The sequence below is a fragment of the Microcaecilia unicolor genome, chromosome 3 (assembly GCF_901765095.1).
Source record: "Microcaecilia unicolor chromosome 3, aMicUni1.1, whole genome shotgun sequence".
Classification (NCBI taxonomy): domain Eukaryota; kingdom Metazoa; phylum Chordata; class Amphibia; order Gymnophiona; family Siphonopidae; genus Microcaecilia; species Microcaecilia unicolor.
Genome location: NC_044033.1, coordinates 256,338,821 through 256,356,975, shown reverse-complemented (window position 1 = coordinate 256,356,975; position 18,155 = coordinate 256,338,821). Strand labels below are relative to the sequence as shown.

Here is an 18,155-nt window from a genome sequence, read left to right as displayed (position 1 = left end):
TATTTAAGTTCGGAAAAACACACGCAGATGTGTGCTTTCCCTTTCGGTTCATCTCGGACTCGCAGGTGTGTTTGCTTCTCACTATCAGTGCTTAAAGCATGCACGGGCTTCCTTCTGCTTGTAAAAGAAAATGAAACCCACAGGTCAATGTGACATATTGACAAAAAATCTTCTTCTGAAAACCTTTGACGCTGCCCCCGACCTGGCGAATGCTTTTTGGTGTTATAGGTCGTCATTTCCTTCTGTGCATTGCGAAAGAATGTTTACTGACCTCATTTGCATTCATTTCAATAATTTCAGTGCACTTTGTGGCCATCTTTAGAACACACGTTAACGTGCGTGCTTGAGCCTTGTAAGCATTCGGTACACAATAATGTTTATGCAAATCCGGCACTAGCCAGTTTTTAATGCTGGCATCAGCTTCTAAGGTACTAAAGGAGTGAACGCTTTAGCGATTGTCATTACTTAGCAGCGCTTTTAGGCCACGATCCTCAAAACCTCAGCGCTATTCTGAATAGCGCCATAAGAATACTGCAGGAACAGCACAAAACAATGCCCTAATGCTCAACGCTAATGAGATGCAAATATCTAAATCTGCACTACCCAAGCTGCAAAGGACTTAAATACAAATCAACTTACGCATCCTGCTTCTCCTACATAAGCACACAACTATGGAATGCATTGCCAAAAGCCTTGAAATCAACGTACGACCACCTAAACTTCTGGAAATCACTAAAAACTAACCTGTTCAAAAAGACATACCCCATCGATCCAACTTAAATGCCTGATCCCTTCAACACAACAAAACTAAAGTACATAATGGACAAAACACAACTCTTCCAATGTACGTTTCCCTAACGTGGCTGTGCCACATGAACTTCATCTTACCACATCACTTTGTATTTGTTCTCACCGGAGTCTGCAAAAGCCTCTCCGGTACTATGTAAGCCACATTGAGCCTACAAATATGTGGGAAAATGTGGGATACAAATGTAACAAATAAATAGATAAAATATAGGGGACCTCATAGCATTGATCATTAGGGAGTTTGGCGGAGGATTGTGCTTGGAGCATATGCAGAAGAGTTCTGCAGTAAGGTCGACTCCTGTGTGCATGCACCTGGTAAAACCCGAAACATGAACCACACATTGGCGTCTGTTTTCTGCGGCCTAAATACAAGCGTTTAAATTTTACTTTTTTAGCTTGGATGCTTATGTTTAGATGCAGGAAACAGATACCAATGTGCGTGTTCACTCTAGGCATTTAATTTTTTTTTTTTAGCATGGATGCTTTAAATTTAGACACAGGAAACAGAAGCCAACATATGCGTTTCACTTGGGTCTGCTGTTTCTCAGAACCAGCACTTAACGGCTTGCATGGGCTTCCTTCTACTTTCAAAAGCAATCAAAACCGGCAGCTTTTGCAGAAAGAAGCATGAGAAGTCCTCTCTTCCAACGCCCTAATGCCTGCTCCGACGTGACGTGATTTTTTTGCAGCGGTATGGCAGTTTTCCTTTGAGGAGGAATGCAAAATGACCTCATTTACATGACCTTGAATACATTTGCATGCTACTTGCATTGTTCATCTGCGTTCTCGTTTGTTCCCACGCTCCTGAACATTCTGTGCAAGTAAATGCGGGCGCTAGTACAGCGCAAATAACCTCTAGCATCTGCGTTTACTGTTGAGCATCAGCACCCTTAATGCTCACTAATTAGTCGCTAGAATTTGAATGATTAGGGCAGAGAAAAATAATGCACAGCGAGGTGGAACTGCATTTTGTGATCAGGTCTAGTTAACGTACTAACTTTAATATTAGCAAACTAGCACAAACCTTGTTTTCATGTCATTAATATGAGAGGTGTGGTAGCCGTGTTAGTCCACTCTTAAAGGTTATCAATAGAAATCAAATAAAATAAAACATGGAAAAGAAAATAAGATGATACCTTTTTTATTGGACATAACTTAATACATTTCTTGATTAGCTTTCGAAGGTTGCCCTTCTTCGTTTTTCCGATCTGAGGAAGAAGGGCAACCTTCGAAAGCTAATCAAGAAATGTATTAAGTTATGTCCAATAAAAAAAGGTATCATCTTATTTTCTTTTCCATGTTTTATTTTGTTTGATTTCTATTGATAACCATGTCATTAATATTAATGGCATTAGTACATTGGCGCCTGTGAATGTAAAGCTGTGGTTTCTGGAGAGGTTGGGAGCAGCCAGCACCCCCTCGGGTATGAGAGCTGTACCACCTTAAAACTGCACTCTGAGGAATCTAAGCTAAAAGCCCACCTTTTGATGCTGCTTTTAACTCCTAACCCTTATTCACTTGTTCAGAACCCTTATTTTATCATCCTCGCTTTAATATTCCCTTATCTCTTGTTTGTCCTGTTTGTCTGTCCTAATTAGATTGTAAGCTCTGTCGAGCAGGGACTGTCTCTTCATGTTCCCAGTGTACAGCGCTGCGTACGTCTAGTAGCGCTATAGAAATGATAAGTAGTAAGTAGTAGGAATAAGTATTTTGGCACACTTTGTAATACCCCATGGTGGAAACCGGCTGCGCCCAGGCAGCCAGAAAGTCTGTTTTTATACATGTTGTAAGTGTGATGTGTTCACCAAACATTGATTTGCCTAAGAGCTCAGAGAGGAATCTGTAGGAGATTGGCAGAGCCAGAGGGTAGACCCGGGTTTGCCTTATACTTATGGGTAACAAGACTAGGGGCAGGAACATGACATAGGGTTGAATTTAAGCCACTCATTCCTCTGTCGTCACATTAGGCACATTTAAAGGGAGCCCTCCTCTTCCCTGAAGCCCTGGACCTGACTGGTGACCCATATGATATTAATATTCCCAGGTAAGACCTCAGCTGCCCAGCACCAGTGTTATCAGCTTTTTCAATAAAACACTCAATAACTGGCAAAATTGAACATTTTATTATTACAGGGCAATATAAGCAATCAAGCAGAATAAGACTGACGATCATTTCTGTCAGTGGAGGGGAGCTCACAGGCACCTGGCACAGCGTCAGCTCCCTGTCCTAAATTAAAGCACAGCAAGAGGGAATCATCTCCTTTAAGCAATGCAGTCTCAGGGTCTTACTTGCTGATCATCTTCTTCTCCCAGAGCTGGAAATCTGCCTGACCCTGACTCTTTCCTCCTCGCTTTGTCTTTCTGCAGAGGTTTCAGGGATCCATTATAGGGGGCCGGTAGCATTTCTAGAAATGATTACTTAACTGTGGGGCTGTGCTCCGTGCAGATATTTCTTTCAGCCTTGCACTTTCTCTGCTTAAAAGCCTCCATGGCTTGCTTCTTCTTTCACCTTGGCACCACGCCTAGGCTTCTGACCTGGGCTGTCGGCTGACCAGTCCATCATTTCAGAGAGCAGGAAACATGTCTACCAGTGTACCGCAGTTTTGGTCTCCAGCCAGGGGTTCACAGAACCTTTTCTGCAGTGGTACCATGATTTGCTAAAATATATTTTACATAAACTAATTTCATTGTCGAGCTAGCCTTTCTCCCCAGTGTTTGCTGCTGCTAAATTATTAGGATCACCAGAGCACTATTAAAGCTCCAGGCAAACAGGGCACAATTGTCCAGTACCCAGATGGAGGGGGGGGGGGGGGGGAAACACATGATATCATCAGTCACAGAAACTGTGTCAGCCCATATAGGACAAGAGGTGACACCATCAGCTGTTCCTTTCATCAGCCAATGCAGTGCTTGCTGGACTGAAATGTGGAGGGGTAAGAGAGAGTGCTTAGTGGGGTCTGAAGGGGTAAGAGAGAGTGCATGCTGGGATATGGAGGGGTAAGGGAGAGTGCTTGCTGGAATCTAGAGGGGTAAGAGAGAGTGCATGGTGGAGTCTTGAGGGGTCAGAGAGAGTAGTCTTCCTCCTCTCCTTTTTTATATTTCTGTCCCTCCTTCCTCCTCCTCTCCTGATCCTTTCTGCCCCTCTCTCCTTGTCATTGCTTCTGACTCTGCCCCTCACCTTCCTCTCCTGAACCTTTCTTCCCCTCACTTTCATCCTCCTCCTGAATCTTTCTGCCCTTCTGTCTCCACTTCTTCTCCTCCTTCTCTTCATCTGAGTTTGATGACTCCCTTTCAACCTCTTTTAATCTCTTTCCTCTTTTACACTTTCCTTCCTCGCCCCTCGTCCTTTCACTTTCCGCTTCTTCCACCATTCCATTCCCATCCCAGTTCTCAAATTATCAGCTCACTAGCTTTGTTAAAAATCAGGAACTCTTCAGCCACCTCTTCAGACTGCAGGACCTCTAGAATCAGAAATATGAGCTAGGGACTGTCTTTTCATTTCTGAGAGGCCCAATGATATGCTGCAAAAATAAAATTATTTGATAACGTATCATGTGAAGGAGAGAGGGAGAGATTGACCCAGAGCGGCAAGTAAGTGTTTACAAGATGGAATGAAGGACCCCAGAGAGCATACTGCACTTATCATACATTTAATTTTAAATGGAAAGCATTAACCAGGAATCAGTGAATAAACTATTACTATTGGAAGCTGCAGTGGGGCAGCAGCAGGATCACAGGAAAGCAGTTTGTGCATAGGAACCAAGGGAGCCTGCAATGGAGCAGTCCCTGCACTGGATAGAGGGGAATCCCCAGTGGAGCAGTATATCCACAGGAGAGGACCCAGCAGTGGATCAGTCCATGCACAGGATAGAGGGGGACCCGCAGTGGAACAGCCCATGCAGAGGAGACAGAGGAGCCCACAGTGAAGCAGTGAATGCATAGGGAGCAGATTGCAGTGGAGCAGTCCATGCACAGGATAGAGGGGGACCTGCAGTGGATCAGTCCATGAATAGGACAAAGTGGGACGCACAGTGGAACAGTCCATGCACTGGACAGAGAGGAGCCCGCAGCTGAGCAGTGAATGCATAGGGAGCAGATTGCAGTGGAGCAGTCCATGCACAGGATAGAGGGGGACCCGCAGTGGAACAGTCCATGCACAGGAGACAGAGGAGCCCCCAGTGGAGCAGTGAATTCATAGGGAGCAGATTGCAGTGGAGCAGTCCATGCACAGGATATGGGGGACCTGCAGTGGAGAAATCCATACACAGAATAGAGGAGAACTCACAGTGGATCACTCCATGCACAGGATAGAGAGATACCCACTGTGGAGCAGTCCATGCACAGGATAGAGGGAGACCTGCAGTGGATCAGTCCATGAATAGGACAAAGCGGGACGCACAGTGGAACCCGCAGCTGAGCAGTGAATGCATAGGGAGCAGATTGCAGTGGAGCAGTCCGTGCACAGGATAGAGGGGGACCCACAGTGGAACAGTTCATGTACAGGAGACAAAGGAGCCTGCAGTGGAGCAGTGAATGCATAGGGAGCAGATTACAGTGGAGCAGTCTATGCATGGGGATGAGGGGTGATGGCAGCAGATTGGGCACCGGTGCAGAGCTGTCCAGCTAGGGGAGAGGAGAATTCATCAACAAAGCAGTCTATGCAGTAGGAGACTGCAGCACAATCCACTACATGGTGAAGGAAGAGATGGGGACTGTTTCCAACAATACTAGGACTAAGGGGCACGCAATGAAGCTACAAAGTAGTACATTTAAAACAAATTGGAGAAAATTTCTTAACATGTTATTAAACTCTGGAATTTGTTGCCAGAGAATGTGGTAAAATTGGTTAGCTTAGCGGGGTTTAAAAAGGTTTGGATAACTTCCTAAAAGAAAAGTCCATAAGCCATTACTAAGATGGACTTAGGGAAAATCCACTGATTATTTCTAGGATAAGCAGCATAAAATGTACTGTTTTGGGATCTTGCCAGGTACTTGTGAGCTGGATTGGCCACTGTTGGAAACAGGACGCTGGGCTTGATGGACCTTCGGGTTGTCCCAGTATGGCAATGCTTATGTTCTTACGTTCTTATCACATAGGAAGCAGGGGGTGGCTGTGCATGGTGTGGTGAGAGGTATGGGAGTCTCCCACTGTATGGGTTGAAGAGGGTGGTGGGAACTGTCCCCCCCATAGGGTGAGGATAAAAAGGGGTTTTTGTACTCTGTGCAGTGATGAAGAAGGTATGGATGGAATGGATACTCAGAGCAATGGAGGTTCTCCAGGGAGCATCGGGGAGTGAGTGATGGATTTATTATTCTAATTGTAAACCACTGTGATGTTTTTATTTGAAGAACGTTATATCGAAAAATAAATGAGACTGGTCTGATCCCCAGAACAAAACACAAGCAAGACATCAATACAGCAAAGGATTGTCACTTAGGAGATTTGGGGGGCAGTGAAGTCAGTAGATGATTTCCCTGCCTCTCTTTCATCTTTCATCAGCGTCCTTGTTTCTATGTCTGAAGAGGGTGGTCAGTAGGAAGAGCTGCAGAGGCTAGAAGAGCTGAGAAAAAGGCTGGTGGTGGTGGTGGTGAGGGGGCTGTTGTTTGACAGGAGCAGATTAGATGACACCTCATCCTCTTCCTTCCATGCTCATGTTGCCTTTGCCAGACCTATCCAGTCGCTTTGACGATCAAAGACAGTGTAATACTGACCAATGAAGACATCTCCCAGAATCCAAAGGGGGCCAGCGGGGGGAGGAATGTCCAGGCCCATGAATCCGCTCAGACAGATTGACACCCCGAGTCGGGACACCTGGGACAGACAGACAGAGTGGCTCCATTAGTGTTTACCACAGCAGAGGGGGCAGTTGGTAGAGACATGGGGGAGGAAGAGGGCTCAGGGGTAACTGTCTCTCTGTGAATGCATGTGTAAGGATGCGGGTCCATGTGGATACTTGACAGTGTGCAAGCATGTGTGGATATTGTTAATACATGTAATGCCCTTACCTTTAGTACATACTGGTCTCCGCTCAGACTGTACCTCACACCTCCCAGAGTAATAGTTATAACAGGCAGGGACGGGATCATCTTACAGTCGATCAGGTACTGGGACAGAGAGAGAACCACAGTCAGGACAGTGAAGAGCTCTTTTGGCTGAGTGAGTACCAACAGTCACCTTCTTTCCCCCATCCCACCCAACTGTTTCCACTTTCAGAAATGCAAGATTGAAGAACCCAGTCCAGGCATTCACCAGTGATGCTCGTTCTCTTCCTTTCTCACCCCACTGTCTTCCCCTTTCTCTCTTTTATTTCCCCACCCTTCCTCTCCTCTGCCTCTTCCTCCCCCTGTGTACTTACCTCCCCATTGAAGAGTGGGATAGCTGTGATGGCTTTGTGTAGCGCATGGATCTCCTCGGTGGGACCAGTGATGAGAGAAGTTCCCGTGTCCAGAATAGCTTGGCAGCCCCCCTTACACAGAGTCAGCTGATCCCCCACTGCCACCCTGCAGAGACAGTAACAAACATAACTTCCCAGGCAGAGAATAGCAGGACTGCTAGAAGAGGGGGGGGGGGGCTCCAAAGGAAGGGTCCTTGTAACTCTGGGAAGATCATAGTACTTCCAGGGTCTGCTTTGGTCTTGAGTTGTTACTGTGGCACAATATCCTGTTTGCACTGCTTGGGGGGGGGGGGGGGGGGCTAGGGGTGGAAGGATAATGGAAAAGAAATAGGAACAGCAAACAAGAGCTAGGAGACAGCTGAAAGAAAACAGACAAGTGAGGATGAGGAAAGAGTAAAGAAAAATAAACAGGGTGTGAGCAAAGAGACTGGGAGCAGCAGGACCAAAGGGATTGTGGGAGATACTTATGGATGTGTGATAATAGTATGAGGTACTAATGAGTGTAGGGGGAGCAGTAGGAGTAATAGTGGAAAGTATAAAATCCTGAGTGGAGTGGAACAGGTAGACCTGAATTGCATGTTTACTCTTTCCAAAAATACTAGGAGTAGGGAGCACACAATGAAGCTACAAAGTGGGGGTCACGTGATGCCTGCAACCTGACCAGCAGCAGGAAGACGGAGCTCCGCTGAGACTTAGCTAAATATCAGCAATAATTCAGCACATTTTCACCCCAATAACGCTGACAGAACCCCGCTGTGCCTGGGAAGCTGACGGGAACCGGCAGAACGACAGAAACAGCGGCGGGACCGAGGGTATGCCCACGAAGAGCCAGAGAGGCCTGAAATGAAAAACCGCGAAGCCAACAACACTCCCAAATATGGCGGAGGAGCGGGAAACCCAGCCACCGACAGCAACAGAGGCAGGAGAATGGGCCAGAGAAATATCCAGAACGGTAGCGACAGCGCTGGAAGATCGATTAAATAAAATACAATCGGTGGTCGACGAGATTAACGAAAAATTTGATACACAGGCGAAGCGATTGGATGAAGTGCAGCAGAGGGTGTCTGCACAAGAAGACGCTGCGCAGGGCATGGCATCCCAAATCGTGGCCTTGCAGAAAGAAGCGGCAACCCTGAGAGAGCGTGTAGATGAACAGGAAAATAGAAACCGCCGCAACAACCTGCGGGTGATCGGCCTTCCAGAGGTGGTCCAAGAGCAAGAGCTGTATCAATTTTTCAGTATCTGGTTTCCACAGCAGTTGGGAACAGAAGGGAGATCGGATGTCTGGCAGTGTGATAGGGCACACCAGATTGGAGTGCGGAAAGAAGGAGAGGCAAGACCGCGTACAGCTATTGCGCATTACATTAACTAGCTGGGAAAAGAATCAATACTGAAGGCCTTTCGAGCAAGGAAGGAGGTGTTGGAATACGGGGGAAAGAAGATATTGCTTTTCAATGACTATTCCACAGCCGTAGCGCAACAACGCAGAGCCATGGCACCAGCGTGTACATCGCTGTATAAAAAAGGCATTAGATTTTTGCTCGCCTTTCCCGCCAAATTGAGAGTATGGCATGAAGGGAAAACCATGGCATTCATGGAGGTAGCAGAGGCACAGGCGTTCCTGGACAAGATCAACAGGGAGGAACCGAGGAAGAGAGCTGACTGATGGCACACATTTGGTTTCAAGTTTATGCACGTGCTACACAACCCATAGAAATGCTGGAATTGATGAGACTTCAGGTAAAGACACCGAAAATGGAAATCGGGGCCTCGAAGACTTTGAGGGTGAGACTGGACAGAGAGCAGTTCGGAGAGGTGAAGAGAAATGAACAGAATGAATGAAATGGACATAATTCAGCTATGGATAAGCGGGACTTAATAAGAGAGGGGGAGTTCTTTTTTTCTCTCTTATTCTGGGTAATAAGGGTGGGTTACAAAGCTGAGAGGGAGTGGGGCGGGTAATGTTTATTTTTGCTGCGTGAGTCGGGAAGGTGGAGGATGGTGGAGGAAAGAACAAACAGGGGGAACGGGTATAACAGGGGGGAGAGGGTAACGGGGAAGGGATGGGAATATGTGTCGGTAAGCAAGAAGTGAGTGAGTGGGTATGTAGAGAGAGGGAAGGACTAGTTGGGGGGGGGGGAGTGTGACATGGGATGTAGGGGGGGAAAGACATTGTCAAGCTCAGGGGAGGGTGCGAGTGTGACATGGGGCAAGGAGTGGAGAGAGCAAAAGCTCGGTGGGCTCTGCTGGGAAGCCTACGGAGTTCAAGATCTGAATGAAGTGTGTGTGCCGGCATGTGTAGTAGATTATGGTTAATCTGAAACTTATCTCTATTAATGTGGATTGCATTCACTCACCAATTAAACGAACCAAAATATTATCATGGTTAAAAAAGCAGAGGGTGGATATAGCTTATTTACAAGAAACCCACATGTCCAATGCAGAACATGCAAAGCTGAAGAGAGACTGGGTAGGCGAAGTTGTGAGCTCTGCCTTTAATAGTAGGCAGAGAGGAGTGACCATTTTAATACACAAACAGATCCCTCTCCATAGACATAGAATCATAACGGACAAAGAAGGCAGTTACATTATAGTATTGGGAGAGTTATGGGGCAGAAACCTGGGTCTCTGCAATGTGTACGGTCCAAATACATATTCCCATAAATTTTTCACAGATGTAGTGGCTAAGCTGAGCACGCAGTCAGAATACCAACTTGTGATAGGAGGAGATTTTAACATATGCGCAGACCCTACCATTGACTGTAAACCTGCAAAACCAAAAAGTAGAGGATGGGAAAATAAAGGGGTAAACTTTGTACTGAATCAAATGGGCACAGTGGACGTGTGGCGATTGTTACACCCCCATGATGCTGATTACACTTTTTACTCCAACCCACACAATACATATTCAAGGCTGGACTACTTTCTTATATCGCACTCCCTATTCTCCATAGCAAAAGAGGTGCTCATACTTGATAATATATTATCGGACCACTCGGCAATCTATCGAACCTTAATGTACACGGTGGAGGGAACAGAGAAGGTGTGGAAGTTCTCTCCAGCACTTTACAATGACACTGTCCCGTCCCGGGCTCTTACCTGGCGGCCCGCAGGAGGGAGCGGTAACCAGGGGCGCCCACGGGATCCGGGACGGCGGGATGAGGCTGCCGACAGGGCCGGCGCTGCCGCTGGCTGCTCCGAGGCCGGCGATCCGAGGGAGCAAGCGCCGGCCTCGGAGAAGGAGATCCGCCGGCCAAGATGGCGGCGCCGGCGTCGTCGTCCTCCTCGTTGGAGCAGGACCAGCGAGGCAGCTCCGCCCACTTGCGCCGGATTGGCGCACCAACGGGGAGACTCCGCCCGCCAGACAGGGGGACCAATCCGGGCCCCCTCTGCCTGCCTGGGCGAAGAGGATTGGCTCCAGCTGTTACCAGAGGAAGGACGGGCGGGGGATTTAAACCCCGAGACGGAAGGGATCCAGCGCTTCCGTTTTGTTTGTCAGAAGCCGACACAGGGGTTGCGTCCTGCTAGCCCCCTTCAGAGACTGTGTCTTCCGCTAGCCGTCCTTGCTAGCCAACTCCAGAGACAGTGCTCCTCTTCAGCTAGCCGTCCTGCTAGCCCCCTTCAGAGACTGTGTCTTCCGCTAGCCGTCCTTGCTAGCCAACTCCAGAGACAGTGCTCCTCTTCAGCTAGCCGTCCTGCTAGCCCCCTTCAGAGACTGTGTCTTCCGCTAGCCGTCCTTGCTAGCCAACTCCAGAGACAGTGCTCCTCTTCAGCTAGCCGTCCTGCTAGCCCCCTTCAGAGACTGTGTCTTCCGCTAGCCGTCCTTGCTAGCCAACTCCAGAGACAGTGCTCCTCTTCAGCTAGCCGTCCTGCTAGACCCCTTCAGAGACTGTGTCTTCCGCTAGCCGTCCTTGCTAGCCAACTCCAGAGACAGTGCTCCTCTTCAGCTAGCCGTCCTGCTAGCCCCCTTCAGAGACTGTGTCTTCCGCTAGCCGTCCTTGCTAGCCAACTCCAGAGACAGTGCTCCTCTTCAGCTAGCCGTCCTGCTAGACCCCTTCAGAGACTGTGTCTTCCGCTAGCCGTCCTTGCTAGCCAACTCCAGAGACAGTGCTCCTCTTCAGCTAGCCGTCCTGCTAGCCCCCTTCAGAGACTGTGTCTTCCGCTAGCCGTCCTTGCTAGCCAACTCCAGAGACAGTTCTCCTCTTTAGCTAGCCGTCCTGCTAGCCCCCTTCAGAGACTGTGTTTTCAGCTAGCCATCCGGCTAGCCATCTCCAGAGCCTGAATCTCCTTTCGGAGTCCTAGCCGCCTCTGCTAGTCCTCCCTTAAAGACTGCGTGCTTACTGTCAGCCAGGTCAGCCGTCACCCCGCGGTTCCAGCAGTCCTGCTGGCCGCCTGCAGCTGAGGGCTCAACCCTCGGTGAACGCCGGTCGCCGCGGGTGAAGATTCGGGGTGCTCGGCTGCCCTCTGGGGCCTTGTGGGGCCTCGGGGAACTTGAGGGCTCACCAACCAAGAAACAACAGGGACGCGACAGACACAGTATTTTGCACATATGTAAGAGAAAAGTGGTTAGAATACCAGACATATAACGAGACACCTGATGTGGATGCTGTCACTTTGTGGGAAGCGTCCAAAGCAGTATTGAGGGGGCACATCTTAGCTTACACAGCAACTAGGAAGAAACGACTAGAGGTAGAACTACTTAAATTATCACAGGAATACCAGATTCTTAGAAGTCAACATGTGACATGTAGAGATAAGCCATTAAAATACCGGCTAGGAGAGTTGCGAACACAAATTGATCACCTGCTTACAAGCAGAGCTGAAAGGGATGTTTACTATCAAAGATTCAAGTGGGGCAGCAAGGCTGGGAAGATAATGGCAAACTTGGTGAGACCATATAGAAAAAGACAGATCATTACATCTATCACAGATAATTAGGGGCGTAAATACAATAAGGAACAGCATATACAACAGCAGTTTGTTCAGTACTACCGCACACTGTATGGAGAGAGGGAACTTGATCCTGAACAAAGGGATGCCTTTTTTAGGGATGTGGTGCTCCCCAAGTTTACTCAGGACCAGGTGAACAGCATGAATAGGCCCATCACAGTAAACGAAGTCAGACAGGGAATAAAGAATCTTAAATTGACAAAAGCTCCGGGCCCGGATGGGTATGGGCCAGAATATTATAAAATACTGTCAGATGTAATGGCCATTTCACTGGCTAACATGTTCAATAGTTTGAACCAGAAGAGAGGGGGACAACACCAAAATTTAGCGCACATCATACTGCTCCCCAAGCCTGGAAAAGACCCAGAGCAGGTGGGGTCGTATCGCCCTATATCCCTACTCAATCAGGATGTAAAATTATTAGCCAACATCTTAGCTAAGAGAATGAATGCTTTCTTACCGAGCGTGATCCATGGGATCAAGTGGGCTTCATACCGGGTAGATATGCCTCGATGAATCTCACAAGAGCCATGGCTGCAATTCATGTTTATAGTGGAAGGGGGGGAAAAGAAGCTATTGCAGGATTAGACATGGAAAAGGCATTCGATAATATATCTTGGCAATACCTGTTTTGGGTCATAGAGCAGTATGGGTTGCAGGGTAGGTTTCTTGAATGGATCCAGATAATATACACTGCGCCCAAGGCACGCCTTCTAGTGAACAACAAGCTGACAGAGCGCTTTGCTCTTAAGAGGGGTACAAGGCAGGGGTGTCCTATGTCACCCTTGTTATTTTTACTGGCCATAGAACCTTTAGCAATTAAGATACGCCAAAGCAAGCAGATTAAGGGGCTACAAGTAGGAGGAAAAGAGATTCAACTAAATCTGTTTGCAGATGATATACTGTTATACCTGGCAAACACACCAGCACACTTAGAGAAAGCCTTGCATATAGTTAAAGAGTTTGGAGCTATATCAGGATTGAGAGTTAACTGCACCAAATCAGAGCTTCTCCCACTCTCTGACAAACAGCACCACTTAGAATTTGCAGCACTGCCCATACCACCAGTCACACACCCAATGAGGTACCTGGGGATTTATTTAAGCACGAATAGGGAGGTGATGTACAAAAAGAACATATTAGATCAAATAGAAAAAATAAAGCAAACATGCAATAGATGGAAGGATCTCCCTGTGTACCTTTTGGGCAGGGTGGCCCTAGCCAAGATGATATTACTCCCGAAGCTATTATACCCCCTGCAAACCATGCCCATATGGCTTAAACGAAAGGATGAGCGGTTATTTAAATCTACACTGAGCTCATTTATATGGCACCACAAAAGACCCCGAATAGCTTATAATACATTGATTAAAAGCAAGGAACATGGTGGGCTCAACCTGCCGGATCTAACAATGTATAATGTAGCAGCATTACTACGCATAATATATGAAGGGATAATAGGCCAATCGAAGTTTACACCGACAGCTTGGTGGGAGGGATGGTGTTCCCCTTACACATTTATAAACCTGTTACATGCGGCACCCGGAGCAGGGACGAAGCTGAACTGGCAATTCACATTTCTTAGGCCATTATGCACAGCCTGGAGATGGTGGCAAACTAAACAGGCACGTAGTCCCTATGCTTCCCCATTTATGAAAATGGTTGGCTTGTTGGATTTCCCGGCGGGCATGGGGCCGTCAGTATTTCAGATGTGGGCGAAGAAAGTACCATAGGCCACATGTTTATTGAAGGGCAAGACACCTTTATGTCATTCTCTCAAGCTAGAGAGAAATGGCAGATTCCCAATAACCAAATGTTACACTACATGCAAGTCAGACATTACTGGCAACAAAAAAGGGTACAATATGGGGAGACATGGAAATACGGGGGTCTGGATGAATTGATGCTAGGTATGCCAACTGTCGGGAATAGGCTATCAAGCTGGTATAGAGTGGTGAAAAAGACTGCTCTGCAGGAAGGATTGACTGCCATAAGATGGAACACAGAACTGGGCACGCACTACTCTCAAACACAATTTGATCTCCTTTATGTCACATTATGTGATATGGTTAAATCAGCAGACTGGCAAGAGTCTCAGTATAAATTACTCCACAGAGCATATATTACACACTCGAAAGGGAAAGAGATGGACTTATGGGACACAGATCAATGCCAGAGGTGTCATTCAGGGAGAGGCACTTTTGTGTACTCATTTTTAGAATGCCCAGGAATGACCCTGTGGAACAGGGTATTCGAAATTCTCAATAAAGTGCTGCACAGGACTGTAGAGTGGTCATATTCGGCACTGCTGCTAGGAGACCAGACAGATCTGGTCACACAGGGGTTGACGTACCCACAGAGAAGATTTTTGTACATGTCAGTGCTAGCAGTTAAAAAGACCATTTTACAATTCTGGATCTCAGAGGAGGATGTCCCATACTCAGGTTGGGTAACACGCATAACAGACCTAGCCAAATATGAGTATTCAATCTATAATCGCTCCCCAAAGCTAATTAATAGACAGTATGCATCCTACTGGCACAAACTCCTTGAGGAGATAAAAAAACATGGAAAGTAATTAGAAGAAGTAAAGGGGAAGGGGAGGGGGTTCAGGGGAAAGAATGTGTGTGAGTATGAATGGAGGGAATGAGAGCATGGACAGAAGTGTAAGGGCCTTAAGTAGAGTTACAACAGTTTACAAATGTTTTGAGAGTTGTGTGGAGTTTGTTATATATAGAAAAATGCTGTTCAAGATGATGCTATACAAGTTCAAAAAGGGGACAGTGCTGTTATATACTATAAATGCCGGTGTATGTAGTGAAATATCAAGTACTGTTTAGATATGTATTGTATAGCGTTGCCTCGTATTGCTGTTAATAAAGACAAAGTAAAAAAAAAAGAAGAAGCTACAAAGTAGTAAATTTAAAACAAATCAGAGAAAATTATTTCTTCTCTCAGCGTGTAATTAAACTCTGAAATTCGTTGCCAGAGAATGTGGTAAAAGCAGTTAGCTTAGTAGGGTTTAAAAAAGGTTTGGATAACTTCCTGAAAGAAAAGTCCATAAGTCATTATTCAGATGGACTTGGGAAAATCCACTGCTTATTTCTAGGATAAGCAGCATAAAATCTGTTTTACTGTTCTGGGATCTTGCCAGGTACTTGTAACTTGGATTGGCCACTGCTGGAAACAAGATACTGGGTTTGGTGGACCTTTGGTCTGGCCCAGTATGGCAATGCTTATGTTCTTATGGGTGTAGGGGAGCAGTAGAAGAAACAGTGGGAGGTGCTAATCGATCAAAAGGTTGGGACACAACTCATAGCATTATACCGAAACATGATGAATAACTGCCAACAGAAAGGAATGAATGGACATAACAAACATACACATCAAGAAGACAGACAGCTAATAAAAATCAACACCACTGCAAACTCAAGTGAACACCACCACCAACAAATACAAATAGGATACATCAATGCCAGATCGGCAGTCAATAAAACCACGATACTGACCTACTAGATCACAACTGACCACCTCGACTTCCTACTTATCAGCGAAACTTGGATCCATGACCCCAAAGATCCAATAATACTAGAGCTCTGTCCTCCAGGATACAAAATTACCCACTGGACAAGAGAAGGAAAAAGAGGAGGAGGAATAGCAATAATTTATAAATCTCAATTCACAGTAACAACAACAGCAGAATCTATTCTTCCCCAACTCGAAATAGCCTCAGTCAGAATCAACCACTCCAACCTATGCGATCACCTAAACCTAATCTTATTCTACAGACCCCCGGGCAATTGGCAAGACTCACAAATGCATTTTCTGGACTTTATATCGAACACTTGTGTTTCCACCCAGAACCTTCTCATAGTAGGAGATATCAATCTCCACCTTGAAGATACAAGCTCAAACAATGTACATGACTGTAAAGACTTCCTGCAACTATGGGAGCTCCACTGGCCAAACATACAAACCACCCATAACAAAGGACATACACTAGACATCATCACCCACAAATTCTCAGCAGAACCAAATATCACACTAATAGACACAAAATGGACAGCCAGGCCATGGTCCAACCACTACAGTGCAAACCTTTCCCTCCACTGGAGAACAAAAAAGACACAACAAAAACAAAAACAACAAACATATACTACGAGAGGCAAAATAGACCCACTAACATTTTGGCAACAATTCTTTTTTTTTAAATATTTTTATTGTTCCATGGACTCAGTTACAGGCATCAAGAACAACATTAATACAGAAACAAACCATGTCATGACAACTCTGCCAACAATCTACTGAATTCCATGTTTTATTCTTTCATTTCTTCCCCCTATCCCTTATCACTTGGTCAGCACATAGACTTAATCAGTTATGCTCTTCTTATGCAGGCATCATGAGCAAGGCACATGTTCTTCCCCACAAATCACAATATTGACGAGCACCTAGAGAGGTCACAAATTTATATCTCATAGCCACCCAGTGAGCCATCTCAAGCATACTATGCTTACAAACTGCTAAGGCCGGGGGCTCTCTCTGTACCCACTGTTTCAACACACATTTTTTAAGCAAGATCAAGGCTAACAATACAAATTTACAGTGTGGGACTCTCAACCCCTGCTCCTTAAGAGCCTGCCCACAACCCATTAACGTAATTGAATATTGCCACTCCACTGACCGCTGTAATATCTCTTCTAGGGTTTTTATTGCCCCAGACCATAGTTCCTGCAGGTTAGGGCATTCCATAAAAGAGTGCAAAAAGGTGCCCACTGCCCCCCCCCCCCCACACTTGTTACACGTGTCACTATCGCACATCCCCAGGGCTTTCCCCCTTACTTTAGTGATATGTACCCTGTAAAGGATTCTATACTGTGTCTTGCAAAGACACATTCGGAGTGAGCCTCCGCAGACCTCGGAAGACTGTACTCAATCTCTCCACCGACATCTCTTCCACAGTATCCTTACTCCATGCCGCCGCTAGTGATTTTAAGTGGGGGGATTGCATTTGTTCCCTAATCAGTTGACACCAGCTGGTCAACCTATTATGAGGCTGGGTCGTCTGCATAAAAGTGTGATCAAGCTGTGTAAATCACGCTATAGCCTTGCTCTGACGCTCCACACTCAGTATGTAATCTCGTGCCTGAAGGTATGCAAAGAAGTGAGAGCCAGGGATCTCTAATTCACTACACACCGTGGCAAACGTGGGAAAGACATCTTCCCCCTCCTTCTGGAACTGACCTATAAATCTGCAACCTTTGTCCCTCCATTTACAGAAGATTGACCTTCCCATCCCCGCCGGGAAAGCCATATTTCCCACCAGCGGTAGGAACAGGCTTACCCCCCACTGTAATTCCCGCCTGTCCTCTCCACCATCTCCAAGCCAATTGAAGGGCTGCTACATAGGGGTTATCCACTTTCTTTCTTGCCCCCTGTACTACCCAGGACTCTAAAACCGTAAAAGGATCATTTGGCCTGCACCAGCTCTCCCAAAAACCCAGGGGGGCAAAAAAAAACCCTCTCTGTGATCAGTTCGTGTATCCACTGCATCAATACTGCTACATTATAAACTCGTGGGTCTGGGAGTCGGAGTCCCCCCTGCCCAGAGTTCCTAGTCAGCTTGGCGAACGCTATCCGCGGACATTTAGCATGCCAGATAAAGGTGCCTACAATACTTTTATAGGAACGCTCCTCCGAAGCCCTGATCCATAAAGGGAGCATTTGTAACGGGTAAAGTATCTTGGGCAATAGGACCATTTTAACCAGCGCTATGCGTCCAAGAAAGTTCACTGGTAGGTCTTTCCATTTCTGGCATATGTTTTTTATCTTTTCTAGTCGGTCTAACACTTTTTTTTGTATACCCACGCCAGATTCACACTGATGTAGATCCCCAAATACTTAATACCCTCTGTGGCCCAACGTAATGGAAAGGAGTGTAAGGTTCTACTTATACACGGGTCATTTACCGGCAGTGCCTCGGATTTGTCAAAGTTTATACTG

General features: G+C 46.5%; 1 protein-coding gene and 1 long non-coding RNA gene across 2 annotated transcripts in view; both read right to left on the bottom strand.

Moving 5' to 3' along the window:
• Window positions 1-4,444: 4,444 nt before the first annotated feature.
• LOC115466623 lies at window positions 4,445-5,596 on the bottom strand. Its single transcript, XR_003941566.1, has 2 exons — window positions 5,207-5,596; window positions 4,445-5,050 (listed from the first exon to the last, which is right to left on the bottom strand). It is a non-coding gene; the product is annotated as an uncharacterized LOC115466623 (long non-coding RNA).
• A 235-nt stretch (window positions 5,597-5,831) lies between these two features.
• The window catches only part of LOC115466622 (cathepsin D-like), a 37,108-nt gene continuing 24,784 nt past the window's right edge, over window positions 5,832-18,155 (bottom strand). Inside the window, exons 7-9 of the mRNA XM_030197986.1 lie at window positions 7,164-7,308; window positions 6,814-6,912; window positions 5,832-6,619 (exon numbers count right to left, since the gene is read on the bottom strand). Coding sequence (XP_030053846.1) covers window positions 6,458-6,619; window positions 6,814-6,912; window positions 7,164-7,308 — 406 coding nt within the window. The 3' untranslated portion in view covers window positions 5,832-6,457. The remainder of the gene's footprint in view (window positions 6,620-6,813; window positions 6,913-7,163; window positions 7,309-18,155) is intronic.